The 22,680-nt window shown below is 40.6% G+C and overlaps 2 protein-coding genes across 10 annotated transcripts; one reads left to right on the plus strand and one right to left on the minus strand.

Annotated features, from left to right (window-relative positions):
- Nucleotides 1–937: 937 nt before the first annotated feature.
- LOC144075019 (cyclin-G2-like) lies at nt 938–8,970 on the minus strand. The gene is made up of 7 exons (XM_077601786.1): nt 8,790–8,970; nt 8,576–8,707; nt 7,111–7,352; nt 3,023–3,101; nt 2,839–2,937; nt 1,464–1,660; nt 938–1,146 (listed from the first exon to the last, which is right to left on the minus strand). The coding sequence occupies exons 1-7, from the start codon at nt 8,919–8,921 to the stop codon at nt 1,056–1,058; spliced, it is 972 nt and encodes a 323-aa protein (XP_077457912.1). The 5' UTR covers nt 8,922–8,970; the 3' UTR covers nt 938–1,055.
- Nucleotides 8,971–10,075: 1,105 nt separating this feature from the next.
- LOC144075018 (uncharacterized) lies at nt 10,076–19,292 on the plus strand. Of its 9 annotated transcripts, none has more exons than XM_077601781.1 (16): nt 10,076–10,583; nt 10,689–10,737; nt 11,355–11,452; nt 11,536–11,654; nt 11,841–11,878; nt 12,294–12,404; nt 12,467–12,488; nt 12,573–12,632; nt 13,460–13,588; nt 13,657–13,812; nt 13,878–13,970; nt 16,096–16,173; nt 17,883–17,977; nt 18,783–18,824; nt 18,896–18,909; nt 18,982–19,292. In XM_077601781.1, exons 1-16 carry the CDS (start codon nt 10,553–10,555, stop codon nt 19,113–19,115), a joined length of 1,269 nt encoding a protein of 422 aa, XP_077457907.1. In that variant the 5' UTR covers nt 10,076–10,552; the 3' UTR covers nt 19,116–19,292. The 9 variants fall into 9 exon arrangements, with proteins under 9 accessions (XP_077457907.1, XP_077457909.1, XP_077457906.1 ...); XM_077601780.1 differs by having other exon boundaries at nt 10,079–10,583; nt 11,838–11,878; XM_077601779.1 differs by having other exon boundaries at nt 10,080–10,583; nt 11,533–11,654.
- The last annotated feature ends 3,388 nt before the right edge of the window (nt 19,293–22,680 follow it).

The following is a 22,680-nucleotide window of genomic DNA, read 5'->3' on the forward strand; positions in this document are numbered from 1 at the left end:
CATTCGTGGTTTCATTTTTTTTTTACATTTCATTTTCTTAACCGCTCTATCCTCACTAGGGTCGCAGGGGGTGCTGGAGCCTATACCAGCTGACTTCGGGCCAGAGGCAGGCAACATCCTGAATTGGTGGCCAGCCAATCGCAGGGTACAAGGAGGCAAACAACCATTCATGCTCACACTCATACCTAGGGGCAATTTAGAGTGTCCAATCAGCCTGATGCATGTTTTTGGAATGTGGGAGGAAACCGGAGTACCCGGAGAAAACCCACACACATGCAAACTCCACACAGGTGGACCGACCTCGGTTTGAACCCAGGACGCCTGTGCACATTCTTGATTTCCTTTTTTTCCATTTTATTTTCTGAACTGCTCTATCCTCACTAGTGTCGCAGGGGTGCTGGAGCCTATCTTAGCTGACTTCAGGCCAGCCAATCACAGTGCACAAGGAGACAAACAACCATTCACGCTAACACTCATACCTAGTGGCAATTTAGAGTGTCCAATCAGCCTACCGTAAATGTCTTTGGAATGTGTGAGTGAAATCGGAGTACCCGGAGAAAACCCACGCAGGCCTGGGGAGAACATGCAGTCTCCACACAGATGGACCGACCTGGGTTTGAACCCAGGACCCCCACTGTGAGCCCGACGATATTCATTGCCAATTAGAGTGAAAGAGAGAGATGGAATACATGATAACATAAAGTCGCAAACTATGCTAACAATGCTTTTTGGGCTGATTGGACACTAAATTGCCCCTAGGTATGAATGAGTGTGAATGGTTTTCTGTCTCCTCATGCCCTGCGATCGGCTGGCCACCAATTTAGGATGTCTCCCGCCTCTGGCCCGAAGTCAGCTGGGATATGCTCCAGCACCCACAACAACCCTTGTGAGAATAAGCGATTCAGAAAATGAATGAATGAATGAATAACCATTTAGACATGTAATAGAAAGCTTTATATCCATCTGGCGATGTATAACATCATGTTGTACAGTATCATTGTGAATTATAAAAATACATACTATATAACCGTGGATTTAAATACATTGAAAAAAAATCACAAACAAGAAGTGGGAAAGAAGGCGCCTTCACCGACACTGCCTAGAGAGCCACATGGGCTGTCTTCTGCACTGCTGATGTCCTCCTCGCTGTGGAAAAAACACGTTTTAGTATCATACCAGAAAAAAACTGCTCATAAGTGACTTTTCTACCTACTATGTCTATACGTGAAGAGTTAACCACAAGCATTGACTTATTTTTATAAACTTAAAACAAAGATGAGATGCACCGGTTATGTCACTCAACTCATTCACTGCAATTACACCATTATACCTCCAATTCAATTTTGATCGAACGGCGCTTTCAGTCAAAATTGATTGAACGGCTTTCGGCGTCAAAAACAGAGAATGAGATTAGTATTATCTAAAATGGCCATCGTTGTCATGTGTTATGGTATTATGGTGACCTTTGGTCCCACACGTCTTCCAGTATGGTGGGCAGGCCCGGGGCAGTGCAGCGGGCGGTGCGCAGAATCTGCATCGTCCTTTTGGAAAGCGGCCACACCAGCTTTCTGCCATCTGGTTTGTGGCACCGAGTAGAGCGGTACTCCGTCATACGCTTAGCCACCAGAAGCCGCCAGTGACGCAGATCACCCTTTCCCACCTGAAGCCGAAAGAACAGTAATTCCTCAAATTTCACGGATAATGTAGACCAAACCTGGCCACGATAATTAAAAAAGTAGGATCACCCCTACTATTCCTACCATACTACATGTTTTCACGCCAATACAAAAATACAAGTACTACACAAATGCAATTATAAAGATGTGTATTTATTGGGTAAATTTGATTTTGTACTAGTCTTGATATTAATGGAGGATATTCTTGCATTTTTCTTGTTATATTCCATTGACGGCGCCAGACGTCCAATTCATTTTGACTGGGAAGGCTGCGGTGGCCCAAGTTGTCAGCGGGTCAGATTAAGGGTTTCGATCCCAGGTGGCGGGCGGCCCAGTGGCGCGAGTGGTTAACGCGTCGGCCTCACAGCTGTGGGGTCCTGGGATCAAATCCAGGTCATGTCTATCTGTGTGGAGTTTTCATGTTCTCCCCGGGCCTACGTGGATTTCCTCCGGGTACTCCGGTTTCCTCCCACATTCCAAAAACATGCATGGTAGGCTGATTGGACACTCTAAATTGCTCCTAGGTATGGGTGTGAGTGTGCATGGTTGTCTGTCTCATTGTGCCCTGCGATCGGCTGGCCACCGATTCAGGGTGTTCCCCGGCTCTGGCCCGGAGACAGCTGGGATTGGCTCCAGCACCCCCCGTGACCCTAATTAGGATAAAGCGGTTCAGAAACTGAGATGAGATGAGATCCCAGGTGGCATCCGACCTTCCTTTTTTGGAGTTTGCATGTTCTCCCTGGGCTTGCGTGGGTTATCTCCGAGTACTCTGGTGTCCTCCCACATCCCCAAAACACTCTAAATTTCCCCAAGGTAGGAATGTGAGCATGAATGATTGTTCGTCTCCTTGTGTGCCCTGCGGTTGGCTGGCCACTAATTCATGGTGACCTCCCAACTGCCCAGAGTTGGCTGGGATAGGCTCTAGCAACCTCTGCAACCCTTGTGAGGATCAGCAGTACAGAAAATGAATGACTAAATGGGAGGGGACAATGAACATCTCCCGTTTATTCGGGCCTCCTGGTTAAAATAAATTGGACATTTACTGCCAGCAATGATTCTGAAAAATGAGCAACAAATGCTGATTTTAACTCATTGGCTAAGAGTTGTCAATTAATAGGCAATTGATAAGTGTTGATCGTCGAAGCCCTCATCGGCAGCGTACCTTTGCTAGTCTTTGCAGCTGCCGGAGGACCTCCGACGCGGCAGGGGACTGCCAGCTCCCCAGGTCGTGGGCCAGGAGGGCCAGGGCCAGCACGGATGGCTGTGGGGAGAGGAAGGAGACACTCAGATGAGTCAGCGGCAGCAAGTGCACAACTCCAGTCAAAAGTGTCAGGCAAATACATTACTTTTGCTTTGGTGAAAACTAGGCGACACAAGCAGGCTTTCAGCTGAGCTTCAAGCTTGACCACACTCGGCATCTCTGTTCTTCAAAAGCACAAGTGTCAAACTCAGTCTGACAGGTCACATCGGTTTGTGTGGCCATGAAATGAAATCATGTTATTCGCAGTGATAAAATTGAAATACATTTTTGGTAGTCCTCAGTGAAAGATTGACAAATACTGAAATTAGGCAGGGTGATTGTTTACCTGTTTTCCAAGTAAAGAAAATTAAAATAGGCAATACTATTCTTTGAAGAGAGTATAAATAAACTCAGCCTAAAGTACTCTTAATATTTTTTCTTTTTTTCCATTCATTTTCTAAACCGCTTTATTCTCACTAGGGTGGCGGAGCCTATCTCAGCTGACTTCAGGCACGAGGTGGGGGACACCCTGAATTGGTGGCCAGCCAATCGCACAGCACGAGGATACAAACAACCATTCACGCTCACATTCATACCTAGGGGCAATTTAGATTGTCCAACCAGCCTAACATGCATGTTTTTGCAATGTGGGAGGAAACTGGAGTACCCGGAGAAAACCCACGCAGGCCTGGGAGAACATGCAAACTGCACACAGGTGGACCGACCTGGACTTGAACCCAGGACCTCAGAACTGTGAAACCGACGCACTAACCACTATTTTTGCTTTCTTAAAAATATATTTTTTTAAATAAAAAAAAATAAAAGGTAATACACACCCAAATAAATTAATGAACATGATTTAAACATGGAAATAATTGTTTTAGATTTTTTTTTTCTCATTGTCAATTTGAAAACATAATAGTAATACTACAGAAAATTAGTGTCCTAGACTTTTCTAAATGTCAATAAGATTTAAAAATTATATATTCATATTTTTTTTCCAAGTATATATTTAAAAAAAAATAAAAAGAATATTTGATTTCGGGTTTAAATTTAAAAAACTACTACACTATACTAATAGTGGGCGGACCGCTGACTGCGTGGTAGGCAGGTCGGCCTCCCAGTTTTGAGATTGAGGGTTCCATCCCAGGTTGGTTCTCACTATGTGGAGTTTGCATGTTCTCCCCGGGATTGCGTGGGTTTTCTCTGGGTACTCCAGTTTCCTCCCACAGCCCAAAAACATGCAAAGCTGGTTGAACACTCTAAATTGCCCTAAAGTATGAGTGTAATTGCAATTGGATTGGCCACCGATTCAGGGTGTCCCGCGTGTGGTGCCCATAGTTAGCTGGGATAGGCTCCAGCACCCCCCGTGACCTTGAAAAAATGCATATACTAATAGTCCTCAATTAAAGAAAGAACTACAGAAATAAGTGAAAAGTCAGTTTTCTAATATTTTTTCTTAAAATTGAAAAATGAATGAATAAGAGAGCAATCCACTGGTCCCTTCTAATTTTTAATTAAATGATGTATAAATTAAAAAACAACAACAACAACTAGAGAGGCACTGAGCGCAACCAAACTCAAAGCATGGGCAAATTTGTTAGAGTGGGCACTCTCTAAGTATGAAACAAGTAATTGCCAAATTCCATTCCTGACCTCTATGACTTTTGACCGCATTATACCCAAGATTACGCTTCCGTTCCATACGACAAACATATCCTGCAAGTTTGACAATAATACCATCCTTCATTCTTGCATTATCTTGAGTAGAAACATACAAATTCAATTGGGCCCTGTGACCTTTGACCCCATTAGCCCAAAACACAAAACCAGACTTAAAGAATTGAGTATACGTATAAAAAATATAAATATAATTAATAAGGGCAGCTTCACAGTTCCAAGATTGATGGTTCAATCGCGGGTCCGGGCCCCCCTGGGCTTGCGTGAGTATTATACTTTCCCCCCCACATCCCAAAAACATGCTGGTTCAACACTCTTAACTTCCCCTAAGTATGAGCGTGAGCGTCCATTTCCTTGTGTCTTGGGCAGGGCTGGCCACTAATTCAGTGTATCCCCTGTCTGTTACCCGTCGTGGCTGGGATATGCTCCAGCACCCCCACGACCCTTGTGAGGATAAGTGGTACTGAAAATCAATGAATAATTAATAAGAAAATGTTTGCTATTGAGAATTTCTAGGTCAGCTTCCGGTCCTCGAGAGCCTCTATCGGAGTCTATCCAGTCTGTTTTCAATATCTCCCTCCTCTACCACACCTGAATCAAATGATCAACTAATTAGCAAGCTGTCCAGAAGCTTCATACCAATCCCGATTATTTGATTCAGGTGTGTTGGTGGAGAGACACAAGGAAAACAGACTGGATAGGGGCTCTCGAGGACCGGACCCCCCTGCGATAAATCATCTACAGTGGTACATCGTGATACGACAGCTCGTCATACAACATGCTCGTGTTACGACGGAAATTAAGATCGAATAATTCGCCCGAGATACGATCAAAATTCCGTGATGCGACCAAGCCAGGTGGCCATGGCACTGTCTTTTTTGCATCTCTTTCATGTATAAAATATATCTACGAGCACTGGGCGGACTTTGCATTTCCCCAACCGTTTTTCCCCCACATTGGTCTACATTTACATACCAGGTAAACAATACTATGGATCTGCAGAGTTTTGCAAAGAAAAGGGGACCGTTGACAATGGACATGAAACGCGAAATAATTGAAAAATGTGAGAGTGGGGTACGTGTTACCGAGCTCGCTCGGCAATACGAGAGGAATCCGTCAACTATATCCACCATCCTTAAGCAGAAGGACGCAATTAAGGAGAAGAGGCCTTCCAAGGGACTAACTATAATTTCCCACCAGCGCAGTGACATTCACGACGAGATGGAGAACCTTCTTTTATTGTGGATAAAAGAAAAACAATTAGCAGAAGATAGCATGACCGAGTCGAGTCAACCATATGTGAAAAAGCCAGCGGAATTTACATGAATTTGATAACAACGAAAGGAGAGCCTTCAACAACTTCAGAACCCTTTAAAGCGAGTCATGGCTGGTTTGGAAAATTTAAAAAAAGATCTGGAATACACTCGGTAATCCGACACGGGGAAGCGGCAAGTTCCAATTCGAAAGGAATTTATCAAGACATTTTTGCCTTCATTATCACCCAGGAAAGTTACATTCCCCAGCAAGTGGATGATATCATGTCACTTGGAAATTCCTTGGGGCTGTGGGTTGACGAGGCATATGTGAATGACCTTATCGCCGAGCACCTCGAAGAACTCATGACACAGGATTTAATCGACCTACAGGAGAGTGAACTTTTGTTGCCAGAACTCACTAGCGCTGAGGTGGTGGAAGAGGCGGAGCCCCTGGCTACAAAAGATATCAAACACATGCTCGCGAAGTGGCAAGTTTTCGGATTTTGTTGAAAAGAGGCACCCTGACAAGCTGGCAAATGGTCGCGCGTTATCATATTGTGATGACATTTGTGCGCGTCATTTTCTAAACATTTTGAAGGGGAGGCAAAAACACACAACTCTTGATGCGTTCGTTTTGAAGACTTTGGCGGAGCATTCGGGTGGTGTCAACACGTAGAAGTAAGGTAAAAAAGTTTTTGGTGTTTTTTCAGAGGGTTGGAACGAATTAATTTGTTTTCAATTCATTTCAATGGGAAACATCCGCTCGAGTTACGAAAAGCTCGTCATACAATCTCAGTCTCGGAACGGATTACGATCGTATGTCGAGGTACCACTGTATGGAAATAGTTGCCGTTTTATTTGATAATCAGCTCGTTGTCCATTAGTCCAGCGGTCCCCAACCTTTTTCTCACCGCAGACCGGTAAAGCTCTCTATTTTCTCGCGGACCGGCTAATGGGGAGGGGGGGGGGGGGGGGGTATGGGGGACAACTGAAGACAAAATTGTGTGGGGGTGGGGTCAGTGCACGAACGACACCCACGACGGCAAAAAAAACATTATTATTATTATAACACCTTTTCTCATTTCAAGTAGGAGGGCGAGATTGAAAACGTTAATATTTTTTACTCTGAAGGACCGGCACTAGGTGGCTCCCGGACTGGTACCAGTCCAGGGACCGCTGGTTGGGGACCACTGCATTAGTCGACAATATATTGGTCTTTTGCAGTCAAACCTCGCTGTGTTTTGGTATGGGGACTTACCCCTCGTCATGGCACACGCCACCCAAGGCTGAGTAGTAAAGGTGCAGGAAGGTGAAAGCTGTGGGCGCGGGGGTGTCGGAGCCCAGCTGGAGCACTAGCACCTCCTCCATGCGGAGCAACTCCGACGCGCTGAAGCGGCTGAATGGCTGGTGGGTGGGTGCCACATCAGTCGCCTCCTCCGTGGTGCGGGCCGCCAAGCGCAAGCAACACACGGACGCAAGTGGCACGTGTTTGGGCTCGGGCTGTCACAATCCCCACATGGGCGATAAGTCTCATCATCACGCGTTAAATCAGGAAAGGGGGCATTCCAGGAACTAGGTTAAGATGGCCTTGTCTAGCAGGAATCTTCTTTTGACATATTTTGAGCAAAACTGACATTTGACGTCGAATAACATTCAGTCTTGCCCAAAAAAAGCGCCATTCATTTCCAACGGCAAAACCTTTTAATGTAATTGTCTGACAGTTTTGTCAAATTCTCATACATTTGATTTTAAAAGTTTCACAAAATCATGGCGCACAAAAGGCAAAAGCCAGTTTTCACCAAACTTCGACAAAAACTGCTCACCACTTTAATCATTTTTGTACCTACTTATTTATGTGACTACTTGTTCATGTTGACTACTTATCATGTTGACTACTTATCATGGTGACTACTTATTATGTTAACTACTTATAATGTTCACTAGTTATGTATTACATCTTTTTTGGATTATTTATTTATTATTCAGTGATAATCTATTTAATATTTATCATTATCATTTATTGATTATTTATTTGTCCACTTCATGGTATATATATATGTATATATAATATATATATAAACATATATATATATGTATATATAATATATATAAACATATATATATATATATATATATATATATATATATATATATATATATATATATATATATATAATATATGTGTGTGTGTGTATATTATTTATATTTTCCCTGTGCGGCCGGGCTGAGGAAAAAAAACGAAAAACAAAGAAGAAGAAAAAAATAATTCAAAAAACAACCAGAAAAATAAATTAATTTGAAACACAAAGAAGGAGAAAAAATAATTAAAAAAACAAAGAAGAAAATTAATTCAAAAAACTAAGAAGAAGAAAATTTATTAAAAAAACAACCCCAGAAAATAAATTAATATGAAAACCTGTGTTTAAAACAAATAATAATTCAAAAAACAACCCCAAAAATAAATTAATTTGAAAAACGGCCAGGGCTATTTTCATTTTTAAGGTGAATGCAATAAGTTTCCGTATTTTGGGGCATTTTTAGGTCACTTCGTTAGCTCATTCCTGCCAACGATGGCACTAGACTCCAATCCAATTAAACTGAAAGAGGCTAATGATGTGCACTATTCATTCGCCCCTCTGTCAAAATGGATTGGACGTCTCATGCCGTCAATGGCAGCCAATGAGTGAAGCCATCTTTTTACCTCCCTCTTGGTATTTTCGTACCTTTACGTGGGTAAGAAATCGATCCAGCAGGTTGACAGCTCGGACAAACGTTTGCATGCTGTAGCCATGAAAGCTTGTCAGACCCCACAACTCCTCCACTTGGGCATCTCTGCATTTAGCCGACACGCCCCTCTGAATATTTGAGGTCACATTTGCATTCGAATGAGGGTCAAACAGCAAAAAAGTGGGAAACAAAAGTGGGTCAATGGGTTACCTCAGACATTTCGATCATCTTCAATCCAGATTTGCTGGGGAGGAAATAGCCCTCCAGTGCACAGCAAGATTTCAGATCTTTCACCAAGGCCTTGTCCAGACCACCGAGGTCCCTCGTCCTGGAAAAGAACATGCTTACAGAACATACATAAAACACTGAACAAGTATGTGGGTGTGAGTAAACTTGCTCAGGCAGCTCTCTAATGTATCTACCCTAGGCCAAACCTGCTGGGTGTCATATATCACTGGAGTAGACCACCATCCTCCAAAACACCCTCAGGTCACATTGTTTACTAAATGATAGACCAATGCAGATTGAGAAAAGCTGACTTGTTTTTTCTTAAAACATTGTCATTCATTCATTCATTTTCTGAACCGCTTTATCCTCACTAGGGTCGCGGTGGGTGCTGCAGTCTATCCCAGCCAACGACGGGCCAGAGGCGGGGGGACACCCTGAATTGGTGGCCAGCCGAGTGAGAGGAAGTACCCGGAGGAAACCCACGCAGGCCCAGGGGGAACATGCAAACTCCACACAGGTGGACTGACCTGGATTTAAAGGGCTAACCACTCAGCCGCCAGGCCGTCAAAACAGTGTCAAAGGACGTTAAAAATGGCTAAATGATTTACCTGGCGTTCAGGGAACGCCTCCAAGTGTAAACACTCGTCGATATTAAAGAGTTCACGTGCACAGTGCATCGTTATAAAGTTAAGGAGGATCATCAAAACATTTACATGGTTGTTATAGCTCATGACGGGTTTGCTCGGACGAGATAAACACATCACATGATAGGTTAATAAATCCCCAGCATGGACCACATGACAAACTGAAAATAGAATGTTTTTTTTCTACAATTTACGGCGTGCCTTGTGCCCCACCCTATTTTATATATTTATTATCACATGTATGCTTACTAGATATTGATTCCTATGAGAGAGGGATTTTCTTTTTTTTCTTTTATCCTCATTTTAGTTCCACTTCCGGGCAAAAGTGTCTATTTTAATGTGTGGAGAGCTCAAAACAATTCATTAAATACCTCAAAGAACTAACCAGTTGCCATTTATTGCGGAAATAGTTACAAAATAACCCCCCAAAAACGGAATATTCTTTTTTTTAACCGCTTATGCTCATAAGGGTCCCGGGGGTGCTGGAGCCTATCCCAGCTGACTTCGGGCACGAGGCGGGGGATGCCCTGAATTGATGGCAGCCAATCGCAGGGCACAAGGAGATGGACACGCTAACACTCATACCTAGGAGCAATTTAAAGTGTTCAACCAGTCTACCATGCGTGTTTTTCACCTGGGGTCGAACCCTAAACCCCATAATTATGAGGCCGACGCGCTAACAAGAAAACGGAATACGCTATATTAAGTACAAATTTATTATAAACAGTTCATTTTCCCGGCACAAGATGGCGATGAAGTTAGTGACTGCGGTGGATGACGTCTATATAAAGCCTCTAAAGAAGATTATTTAAAATTTGCCCGCAACACCCTCCAATGTTATTGTCGTGATTTAAAAAATGCATGATCACACAATATTATTAAAAACAAAATATTGCATCCCGGAATAGAAATTACGTTGTCAAATGCCGTAGCGTAGCGATGAGATGCCATTATTGTAGTTCCCATGGCGATGGAACGTGAACACCAACTGAAGACCCTGTTGTTGTGTTAGCTTCCAATTTAGCAATAATTAGCCGTGAAACATACGAGTTATACCTGGTGTTTTTTTTTTAATGTCGCATGACATGACAGCATTATATTATGGACATGGGCCGACAAGAAGCGGGAGCGCGTAAGTGTTTTGCTGTTCTTGTGTAGTTGAGATATTTAGTTAATGTTAGCCTAGCCGCAATAGTAATATTGTATCTATATTTCAACGTCTTAAATCCCTTTTCAGCCAAAAATGACGGGCTGAGGTTCAACAGTCTGGTGTTGAGGGAGTTGAGGTAGTGTACAATTTGTGTTTTTCTGTTTTCAGTTTTTCCCATTAAGCTAAAAATGAGCAAAACCTGCTCTATTTGTCTCCATTGAATTTGGCATTTCTCATTTTCATTTTTCATTGTCAGATATATATTAATCAGTGTTTCCAAACTTTGACTTAGGCTAGGCACATATTTTAATCATTCATTCATTTTCTGAACCACTTTATCCTCATGAGGGTCGCGGGGGGTGCTGGAGCCTATCCCAGCTGACTTCGGGCCAGAGGCGGGGGACACCCTGAATTGTTGGACACCCAATCGCAGGGCACAAGGAGACAAACAACCATTCATGTTTACATTCAAACCTAGGGGCAATTTAGAGTGTCCAATCAGTCTACCATGCATGTCTTTGGAATGTGGGAGGAAACCGGAGTACCCAGAGAAAACCCACGCAGGCCCGGGAGAACATGCAAACTCCACACAGGTGGACCAACTTGGATATGAACCCAGGTCCCCCACTGTGAGGCCGACGCACTAAACCACAGATCCGCAGGGACGCCCTGCCATGAGACTGTTGGTTTTTATTATTGTGTATTTCCTTAGCTAGCAAGTTAGCAACTAACAAAATAATATGTTGGAATCAGCGAAGAGTTCGAGAAGTGCACCCAGGAAACGCAAAGGCTTCAGGGAGAGGTGGAACAAGCGACCAAAGCTACATTGGAAAAGTTTGGCAAACGCACTTGTAAGGCAGGAATGACTACGATGTAACAGAACTCAACTACAGTACTATTCCTGATTTTGTAAATCTTCTTTCTTCTTTAGCAGTGCCATCTTGCAATGACTGTGGCCGCCAGCAGGGTCAGAGTGACACACAGAGCCGCACCAGAAAGAAGATTCTGGACACAGCACTGCATTTTCAATTTTCGCCGACACAAAAACACAAAGTAACACTTTAGATTTATCGGCTCTTTATCTCGTAAAGAGAATTTTACATGAATAATTCACGAAATTTTCCTTTTAAAATACATTTCAATTTAATGTTGCCTTTGTTGAGATTTTCATTTGGAAATGCATCTCCTCCTAACTTTTTACTATTTTATAATTTCATTTTTGCACAAACCAAACAGCAGCACATCCAGATGGAGAGGGTATCCACATCTAACCTCAGGTGATTTTGTTTTAAAGAAAAACAGCAATCATATTTGTTTACTCACTGCCGTTGATGCCGATAGACGTCCAATTACATACCTGTCAACCTCTGCCGATAACTGCCCTTATAAATGATTATGATTCCCCTTACAAACCCCCCAAAAACCTTACAAACACCGTACGAGTCATACGGTGTTTGTAAGGTTTTTGGGGGGTTTGTAAGGGGAATCATAATCATTTATAAGGGCAGTTATTGGCAGAGGTTGACAGGTATGAATTAGTTCATTCGCTGTCAAGCTCCCCAATTCAAATAGTTTGGAAGTTTGCTAGTGAGAAACTCATTGAAAAACCCCACAGAAGGATAAAAAGAGCCATATCATTGGACGTCTATCATCATCAATGACGCTGAATTTGACTCAGTATTTGTGCTTTAGAATGGAAGAGCTGTTTACAAGTGTTGGCCAGGAGGTGGCGATGTTAAACCGCAAACTGAGCTCATCCAAAAAGAGTGGGGTTCGCATCAATGATAAACTGGAACTTCTAAGGTAGTACTATACACATTAAGAAGCTGCTGAGTTCCCACTTTGAAGTTTGAATCTCTTTTCAGGAAAAGGTTGCAGCAGAAGCTGGTTAGTGAACTGCAATGAAGTTGTTGTGAGAAAGATGGTTCCATGAGGTGAGCATGTGCTGATCTTCTTCCTGATCTGAAACAGAGCCCAGGAGGAGATCAGCAACGAGCTCGGACGGATGACACCTGCCGAAAAACCTGTCGGGTAAACACTTATTTAACTGATTGGCTTCCATTGACGACGCTAGACGTGCATCCATTGGTACTCAACTTTCCCAATAACCTTATTAATGGCACTGAAAGATGAGCATTTACAGCTAGTGCTCCCTGTTTAACTGAATTGGATGCCAAGTGTCATCAATTACATTTACAGTTAATAGTAAACATTCGCATTTAATTCTTATTTTTTTTCTTTAACATTTTTTATTCAAAATGAGACCAGAAAAAAGATAAATATATATATTTTTTATTTTTCCTCAACAAATTTAAAATGTAAAATAAGTCAATTATAAAACGAAAAAGCACGATTATTTTTCATTTATTAGCTTTTCAAATGTATATTTCAAACAAGAAAAACATTTTTTCCCCTCTTCAAAAATTTTCTTTAAATATTTTTTATTGATCTTTTCATGAATGTTTTTTCAACATTCATTATCAATTGTGAATTATAACATTTAAAATATTAAATTCATAACACATTGTAATTGAAGTTATTTTTTTGATTGTTTTATTCACGATAATTATTTTTCAATAATTTATAATTAAACTTTACTTAATTTCCCAAATCAATTTATTTTATAATTTTAAATGTTTTTTTATTGAAGAATTCCTGGTACAATTACAAACCTTAGAATTTTTTTTTTTCTTAGTTTAACTTTTTTTTTTTAATCATTGACAGTGTTAGCCGTCCAATCCATAATCGCTGCCAACCCTCCCATTCAAAATATGATCAATTGTCCAGCGCCTTCAAAAGCAACCATTTTTAATTCACGCCAACAATTGTCTGGTGTTGAGAACAAGTCTATCGAACAGGAGGAGAGAGACCAGTTGGTGGAGATCCTCATGCGTCAATTGGAGAAGAGCAATCAGACCATTTGTCGCCTTCACCAGCAAAACGCTCTCTTTGAGCGCTGCAGCGTCACACCAGAGAATGTGGATCAGGTAAATAAACGAGCCCCAAAACCCGATAAGATGTTCTCAAATAACAGAGAGTACTTTCTTGGTATGAGCGGCCCTACCAAAGTATCCAAAGTCAGCACCAGGCACAGGAGCTGGCCTTAGTCAGGAAGGAGAAAAGTCAACTTGCTTGTCAACTTGATGCCATCCGCTCTAAGGACAAGCATCTGAGAGAGAGGATAGGCCAGCTGGAGGCCACCTTTCACAAGGTGAAACTGCTCGACGTGTCTTTTTTCAGGATCAATAAGCTTCTTGTCTTCACTTTGTTTTGAAGATGAGTGAGGGCCTCACCAACTGTCAAGATTTCATTCAGCTGAAGGAACAGGAGTTCCTCCGACTCCAACTGAAACACATCCTGGACTTGACGGTACTGTCAATTGGACATTGGCCCAACTTGGTGTTTGATTGTCAAGAATAAACAAGTGGCACACAATCGTAAGTGGAACAAAATTTATTGGATATTTTAAACTTTTTTAACAAATGAAAATATGAAAAGTGGGGTGTGCAATATTATTCGGTCCGCTTATTTTCAGTACAGCAAACTGGCTCCAAATGTTCAGTGAGGATCTCTGAATGATCCAATGTTGACTGATGATGATAAATAAAATCGACCTTTGTATAATCATTTCTCCGTATAAATGCACCATCTCTGCGATAGTCTCAGGGTTCTGTTTAAAGTGCAGAGAGCATCATGGAGACTAAGGAAAACACCAGGTGTGTCCGAGATGCAGTTGTGAAGAAGTTATTAAGCCGGGTTTGGATATAAAAAAAGTTTTCCCAAGCTTTAAACATCTCAAGGAGCACTGTGCAAGCAATCATATTGAAATGGACGTAGTATCAGGCCACGGCCAAATCTACCAAGATTTGGCCGTCGCTCTAAACTTTCGCCTCGAACAAGGAGAAGACTGATTAGAGATGCAGCCAAGAGGCCCATGTTCACTCTGGATTAACTACAGAGATTTACAGATGAGGTGGGAGAGTCTGTCCATTGGACAACAATCAGTCGTACACTGAACAAATCTGGCCTTTATGGAAGAGTGGCAAGAAGAAAGCCATTTCTCAAAGATATCCTTAATAATTCTTGTTTAAAGATTGCATTGCCACAAGCCACCTGGGAGACACACCAAACATGTGGAACAAGGTGCTCTGATCAGATGAAACCAAAATTGAACTTTTTGGCCGAAAAGCAAAACGGTTTGGCATAAATGCATCATCACCCTGAACACACCATCCCCACAGTCAAACATGGGGGTGGCAGTCTCTTTGTTTGGGCCTGCTTTTCTTCAGCAGGGACAGGGAAGATGGTTAAAGGGGTACTGGGACGTTTGGTCGACTGGACGTTTGGTCGACCGGACGTTTGGTCGACCGGACGTTTGGTCGACCGGACGTTTGGTCGACCGGACGTTTGGTCGACCGGACGTTTGGTCGACTGGACGTTTGGTCGACCGGACGTTTGGTAGAACAGACATTTGGTAGAACGGACGTTTGGTCGCCGGGTTGTTACTGATGAAACCAGCTCTCAAAATTATAATCATGAGAGAGAGAGTGAGTTTAATATCTAAATATCTAATGTCAAAATATCAACAGTAAACTCTGTCATAATTTGACAGCGAGCGAACCCGGCGACCAAACGTCCGTTCTACCAAACGTCCGTTCTATAGGACCATTCTGGAAGAAAACCTGTTGGAGTCTGCAAAAGAGCTGAGACTGGGACGGAGATTTATCTTCCAACAGGACAATGATCCAAAAGATAAAGCCAAATCTACAATGGAATGGTTAAATAATGAACGCATCCATGTGTTAAATGGCCAAGTCAAAGTCCAGACTTGAATCCAATCAAGAATCTGAGGGTAGAGCTGAAGAGTGCTGTTAGCAAACACTCCCCATACAACTTCACTGATCTCGAGCTGTTTTGCAAGGAAGAATGGGCAAGATTTTCAGTCTCTCGATGTGTAAAACTGATAGAGATATACCCCAAGCGACTTACAGTTGTAATTGCAGCAAAAGATGGCACTACAAAGTAATAATTATAGGGGTCCGAATAGTATTGCCCGCCCCACTTTTCAGGTTTTTATTTGTTAAAAGGTTCAAACTATCCAATACATTTTATTCCATTTCATGATTGTGTCCCACTTGTTGACTCTTGGCGAAAATCTTTTATTTTATATCTTAAAGTTTGAAGCCTGAAATTTGGTGAAAGGCTGAATAATTTCTCAAGGCAGTGTACATTTCACTAAACAATGAAAAACATATTATACATATAACCCCCTATCGTACAGCACTAATTGCAAGCATAAAAGTTCCTCAAGTAAACGTAGAGACAAGCAAGAGGGTCGAAGGGAGGACAAGTACGCCCAACCCTGATCCATTTCCATGCATACTGTATATCACAGACTCCCAAGGCCTCACCCTTGAAAGGATAGCGTCAAACAAACAGTGAAAGTAAATAAACTGGACCTAGTGAGAACTGTTGCATGTACCTCCCCCCGTAGGAGTTCCAAGGTGCAAATGAAACTCCACCTGGACTGGACTCTGCGATCCTTGAACCCGATGATCTTGGTCCAAGCAAGGTAATGCTCGGCATCTCTCGAAAATGGTCACAGTTTTTTCTTGATCGACACATGTCTCGGACCTTCTGCTCCCTGTAATAATACACTCGAATTGGTTATCCGATTCCTTCAGTGAAATGCGTAACGTGTTCCCTGTTGAGATTTTACACACTGCGCTTTATTCTGACCTACACACTGCATTGCAAAAATCCATGCCTCTATTTTGGAACATGGAACAGCTTTTATTGTCATGTGTTACAAGTTTGAGTACAGTTTTATAAGGTGTTGTACCTACTCTATGTGAGGATTAGGATTGCCAAAAATACATAAGAATCTGTTATTAACTCTTAATGCCATCAATGACGATAGAGGTCCAGTTGTGTTTTTTTTTATAATTGTGCTCTAAATTTAAATGAGTTTATCACTATTACATGTCCAATCAATTTGAACTCGTGGGTTCTGACAGCAAAAGAATACTAATTTTAATCGCTAAGAGCATTGAAAGTCAATCGCAGTTAGTAAGTTAAATGCTATATCAGTATCTCATCTCATTTTCTGAACCGCTTGATCCTCACTAGGGTCGCGGGGGGTGCTGGAGCCAATCCCAGCTGTCTCCGGGCCAGAGGCGGGGGACACCCTTAATCGGTGGCCAGCCGATCGCAGGGGACAAGGAGATGGACAACCATGCACACTCACACCCATACCTAGGGGCAATTTAGAGTGTCCAATCAGCCTACCATGGATGTTTTTGGAATTTGGGAGGAAACTGGAGTACCCGGAGGAAACCCACGCAGGCCCGGGCAGAACATGCAAACTCCCCACAGATGGACATGACCTGGATTTTAAACCAGGACCCCAGAGCTGTGAGGCTGACGCGCTAACCACTCGCTCCACCGGGCGATATATTTATACATTTTTATTTCAACATCTATTTGAATTTCATTTTTTTTCTCGTGTTCCTCTTTATTGGTTTCAATCACTATTTATTTAAAATTCTATTTTTTAAATAAACATTTACATTTCAACATTTATTTTGCTTTTTATTGTTTATTTTGCCTAAAATGTTCCTTTGGCAACACACTCGATGGCGAGGCTTATGCAATTACAGGCCTAAGCAATGTGATTTTTGTAAACCTAGTAATAAATGAATAAAAATTAAAATATATAAAGGAATGATTGCGTTGTTTAAAAAAACACATAAAACACTCAAATATAAATGAACTAGAAAAGGCAATTTTCAGAGAAATAAGTAACGTGAAGATGCTTACTCTTCTGGTCTGTGGGGCACTTCCTCTTTATTGGGTGGAATTTTCAGTTGGGGTAATGACAGGTCAGTTTCTGTTTATTTTGGGGCAATTACAGGTCACTTTCTATTCATTTTTGGGTCAATTCCAGGTCACTTTCTGTTCATTTTTGGGGCAATTATGGGTCATTTCTGTTTCTGTTTATTTTGGGGCAATTACGGGTCACTTTCTATTCATTTTTGGGGCAATTCCAGGTCACTTTCTGTTCATTTTTGGGGCAATTATGGGTCATTTTCTATTAATTTCTTGGCAATTGGAGGATTTGTCAGAAATAATGACCTTTTTATGATGATTTTTTTTGTGCAACCTTTTGCCATGAACTGACTCAATGGGCCGGCCTGTGAACTTTTGTGTGCCTATTTTATTTAACAATATTACTCCTCCTAATCCTCTATCCTAACATTGTTACTCTTTTCTTTCTTCAAGCAGAAGAACCACGGGCAGAACCTTCCAGGGGCGCATGTTAACTGCGATACCCTCCAGAGGAGGTCCTTTCCGGAGAGAACGCACAGACCGGCATTGTACGTCGCACCCTTTGATATGCAAGGAGGATTAGCTTTGTTCCCAGGCTGACCGGGGTCAAAAAAGAAAAAAAATCATGTGATGCTATAAAGTTGAAGAAAGACCAAGTCATTGTATGAAAGTGGGTGGAGAGGAATGCCACTAAAACTTATAGACTGCTAAGCAAAATGCAGAAGTCAAACATGATGCATTCAGATTCAGAACAGTTATGTTGCGCCAATGGATTGGCTGCCATTGACGTCGATAGACAGCTGTCTAATTTTTGAAATCTTTTTGTTCCCCACTAAAAATTATTCATAAAATTTGATTTTATCAGTTGTTAAAAAATGAAAATGAAACCTTTAACAAATCTTCATTTATTAATTTCAATAATGCTGCATTTTATTTTATAAATCACCTCACTATCCAATAATTGAACACATGATACTAACACAACAGAAAATGACAAATTACAATTGCATTATTAAAATTACATAAGGTTCAATGACATTGAATGAGTTAAAATGACTCATGTTCTATTTCCCTGCAGTGGCAAAAAAATATATATATTGACACCAAAATAAATCACTTGAAAATCTTTCATTTACATTTTTGCTTTCAAGTAGCTCCTACATCCACTGTTAATTAAACCATGTAATAAAATAATATTAATGAATAAACACGAATAAAGAAGCTAAAAATGAAATACAAAACAATCATGTATGACGCAAATTGGGCTGCTTTGATCTTGTATGTCACTAATTTGCGACTATATAGGCATCAAGGAATTTAATTGATCTAATAATTTAAATGATTTCCCCACAGTGAAGAGGCTAAAGTAGCCCGCCGGCGAACAACATGCGGCAGGTGAGTACATCTGACCTTTTTCTTGCGTACCAAGCCACTAACGTCATTGCCTTTTTTCTCTCTCCAAACAGCGATACGACAGACAGTGAGTGGTCGCTCTGCTCTCTTAACCAGTACAAGGTATTGTTACTATTTGACTTTAGATTATTGTTACAAGGTCTACATTCGGGGCTCTTTGGGTCATGTCCAATGACCGTGAAAAGGAACACTTTCTACACTAGGAGGCCGCAGACTTCAGGTCGCGGATCACCCGTCTATGTTCTGCTCACCTCTGAGCCAGGACACACCTAAAGGCATTAAGTTTTCAAAATTAACCAAGCAGGCTTGTACATTAAATACAATTTGGTATTACTGTATTGCATAAATCTACATTCTCAAGCAAGATGATACTCAAGTCTAATCGCTTCAATATACATGTATATTTTTGCATGCCATAAATTCAATAAATTGTCAACTCATACATTTTTACCATCATTGTTTATTTACTGTCATCTGTTAGGGTGCCATAATTTAAATTCTGTACTGGGATTGATTTGAGCATTTTTTCTAAAATGACATTTAACTCAATTTACTACCGTTGAAACTAATAGACATCAAATCCATTTGAACTATGATGGCTGATATTGTGTAATCATGTTTAACTGCTGTTAAATGTCCAATCCGTTCGGAGTTGGCGGGGTGATGTGCATCGCAGCTTTTTGCCAGTTCAGATGAATTGGATGTCAAATGCCGTCAATGGCATCCAAACGTTCAAGACATTGAAACCGAGTGTCTTTCCTCAGCCAGATGTTTCTCGTCCTCCTCCTCCTCCTAAAGCGTAGGAGGTAAAAGTTTTGCACACATCTTTCCTCCATTTTGTACTCATTCCAACTAAACAGAAAAACTAGTCAGAGCTCACCTCATGTAGTACGTTGATATTCCATTGAATTCAAATTACTCCCATGAAACATTCATTGATTCATCTTCCATACCGCACATACTCGAAAGGGCTGCAGGGTTGCTGGAGCCCAACCCAGCTGACTAATGAAAGTATTACACAACTAAATGGAAATAAATACTACATAATCTTGTTAAATTCATTCACTTATTGATTTATTCATCTCCCATACTGCACATCCTCAAAAGTGTTGCTTTAGCCAAACCCAGCTGAAAAGGCAGACTTAACCTAGACTGGTTGCCAGCCAGCCACAGAGCACACAGAGAGACGAAAGACCATCCACACTCACAATCATACTGCTACCAGTGGGAATCAAGCTCGCGCTTGCCCGTACCAAAGTCAGGCGAGAGGCGGCTATCTTGTTATATAAATGCTACCATGAAATATGTCGGCATCCATTGTGCCAACAACCAAATAGACACAAAAGCAAATATTTAACCTCACGAGGCCTGAATTTGGAAAATACATTAAAAAACATATATATATATATTTGTGTGCGTGTGTCTGTGTGTGGGTGTGTGGGTGTGTTGGTGTGTGGGGGTGTGTGGGTGTGTGTGTGGGTGGGTGGGTGTTTGTGTGTGGGTGTGTGTGTGTGTAATGTATACACACACGCAGTGGGGCAAAAAGAACTTTTTTCATCATAAGTGTAACTCATCTATGAAAAACTGAGACAAAGACATCAGGAAATAACTATGCATTTTAAAAGATGTTTTTGTAAATTATAGTATACAAATAAGTATTTGGTCATTAATAAAAGTCCATCTCAATACCTCCATTATTTTTCTGAACCACTTATCCTCACAAGTGGTAGGAGTAACAACGGGCAGGAGGCGGGATACACCCGAACTGGTTGCCAGCCATTCACAAAGCACATAAAGACTAACAACCAGTCACCTACCTATGGACAATTTGTAGAAGTCAATCAGCCTATCTTGCATGTATTTGGGATGTGGGAGGATGCCGGAGTACCCAGAGAGAACCCACGCAGACACGGGTAGAAAATACAAATTCCACACAGAAAGTCGGAACCCAGTAAACTGTGAGGTGTACAATCTGCAAAAAATGTCTAATCTAATCTAAATACAATATTTTTGACATACTAACATACTCCTCCAATGATTTATGTTTATTTGTTAAATGAAACTTAAGGCATCAAGGACTTGGGAATGAAATGGTGTTGCACACATTTCAGTCTCAAAAAGCACCAGAAGGAGATGACATGGCGTGACACGGGTCATAGGAGGCTTTAAAATGTCTGAACAGGAAGCGTATTTTGCGTTTCATCCTAGTGCAGGAAGTTGCTAGCTTGTCGTTGTTTTGTCTACTGTATAGGCCGCTTTTATCTTACAACGCCATGCAATTAAAATAAACACTCAAGGATTTGTATTCAAATAAAAAAAACATCCTACGTAACAAAGCATCCTTATTGTGTGTATTCTTTTCAAAGCAAGTTTCCCTATATATATGAAATTAGGGGGTTGGTGGAAAAAAAAACTTCTCGGCACACTATGGCGCCCATCTACTTTCTCCGTTTGACACTGTTCCAACTTGGAAATGTTTATCCCAAAAACTCATGGGACTGAATTAATTCATTACTCCTAGACCTCCAATCTATTTGAAGTGGGAGGGTAGCAGTGAATGAACATTTGTTAAAAAAAAAATATTACTACATATTGCTTTAATTAATGAACTTCTCTGGTCCTACACAGTATTCCACTAAACCTAAGGATTTGCACATTATTATAATGAAAATAAACTATTTAGGCCAAGTTCATTTTTGTGACATCCTACACGGGTAAAGACTATGTTATTCAACTGACACAAATCCTTCTTTTATTTGCCTTTGTCACACATTCAGCTGCTCCTCGATTGCCTAAAGTGATTTCACTCTTTGCCACAGGTTATCTCTCAAAATGTCTAATGATTTACAGGGAATTAATGAACCACTTAGTTGTAATACTACTACACTACACTAGTGATTGTTTTGCCTCTGAAGCTGCCCAGTGTCCCATTTGGGGACTATTAATTACCATCGGGACACCCAGGTTTCACTTTGTCTGCTTATTACCCCTGCCGATGGTAACAAATTCACTTTGAATGAGCTTTGGTGACACAGTGTGCCCAGCACGAATTTTTGGTTGATTCAATGGGTCATAGGGTTATGACCTGCTTATTTAAGTTTATATAATATATATCTATTTATATCCATTTTTTTACATATACGTGTATGTATGTATGTATATATATATATATATATATATATATATATATATATATATATATATTTTATATAAATATATTTATTTATATATATATATATATATTTTATATAAATATATTTATTTTTATATATATATATATATATATATGTATATATACACATGCATATAGATATATATGAGTTGTATTTTGAGAATGAATTTTATTATTGAACAACAAATATAAACATATATATATATATATATAAAGATATATATATAATTTATATTTTTATATATATACACACCTGTATATAGATATACACAGGGAGTGCAGAATTATTAGAGTTGTATTTTGAGAATAAATTTTATTATTGAACAACAACTTAATTAATGAACCCGAAAGACTCATTGATATTAAAGGTAAATATTTTGGGGAGTTGGATTGGCTTTTATTTTAGCTTTAGCTATTTTAGGAGGATATCTGTGTATGCAGGTAACTATTGCTGTGCATAATTATTAGGGAATTTACCAAAAAACAAATACATTTCAATTATTTATTTTGACAGCTCAACATTCAGAAATAAACATTTCTGACATTAAAAACAAATCAGTAACCAATATAGTCACCTTTCTTTGCAAGGGCACTCAAAAGCCTGCCATCTATGGATTCTGTCAGTGTTTTGATCTGTTCACAATCAACACAAGCAACCGTATCCTC

Source organism: Stigmatopora argus, chromosome 5 (assembly GCF_051989625.1).
Source record: "Stigmatopora argus isolate UIUO_Sarg chromosome 5, RoL_Sarg_1.0, whole genome shotgun sequence".
NCBI lineage: Eukaryota > Metazoa > Chordata > Actinopteri > Syngnathiformes > Syngnathidae > Stigmatopora > Stigmatopora argus.

What these genes read in the sequence shown, in the direction of transcription:
- LOC144075019 (XM_077601786.1), bottom strand. Translation starts at nt 8,921, where the DNA reads ATGTTCTTTTCCAGGACGAGGGACCTCGGTGGTCTGGACAAGGCCTTG. An exon ending in AGATGATCGAAATGTCTGAG is followed by an intron (nt 8,708 to 8,789) that starts GTAACCCATTGA and finishes TCAAATATTCAG; the next exon opens with AGGGGCGTGTCGGCTAAATG. An exon ending in GATTTCTTACCCACGTAAAG is followed by an intron (nt 7,353 to 8,575) that starts GTACGAAAATAC and finishes GGATTGTGACAG; the next exon opens with CCCGAGCCCAAACACGTGCC.
- LOC144075018 (XM_077601777.1), top strand. Translation starts at nt 10,553, where the DNA reads ATGGACATGGGCCGACAAGAAGCGGGAGCGC. An exon ending in TGGAGGCCACCTTTCACAAG is followed by an intron (nt 13,813 to 13,877) that starts GTGAAACTGCTC and finishes TTTGTTTTGAAG; the next exon opens with ATGAGTGAGGGCCTCACCAA. An exon ending in ATGATCTTGGTCCAAGCAAG is followed by an intron (nt 16,174 to 17,882) that starts GTAATGCTCGGC and finishes TCTTTCTTCAAG; the next exon opens with CAGAAGAACCACGGGCAGAA.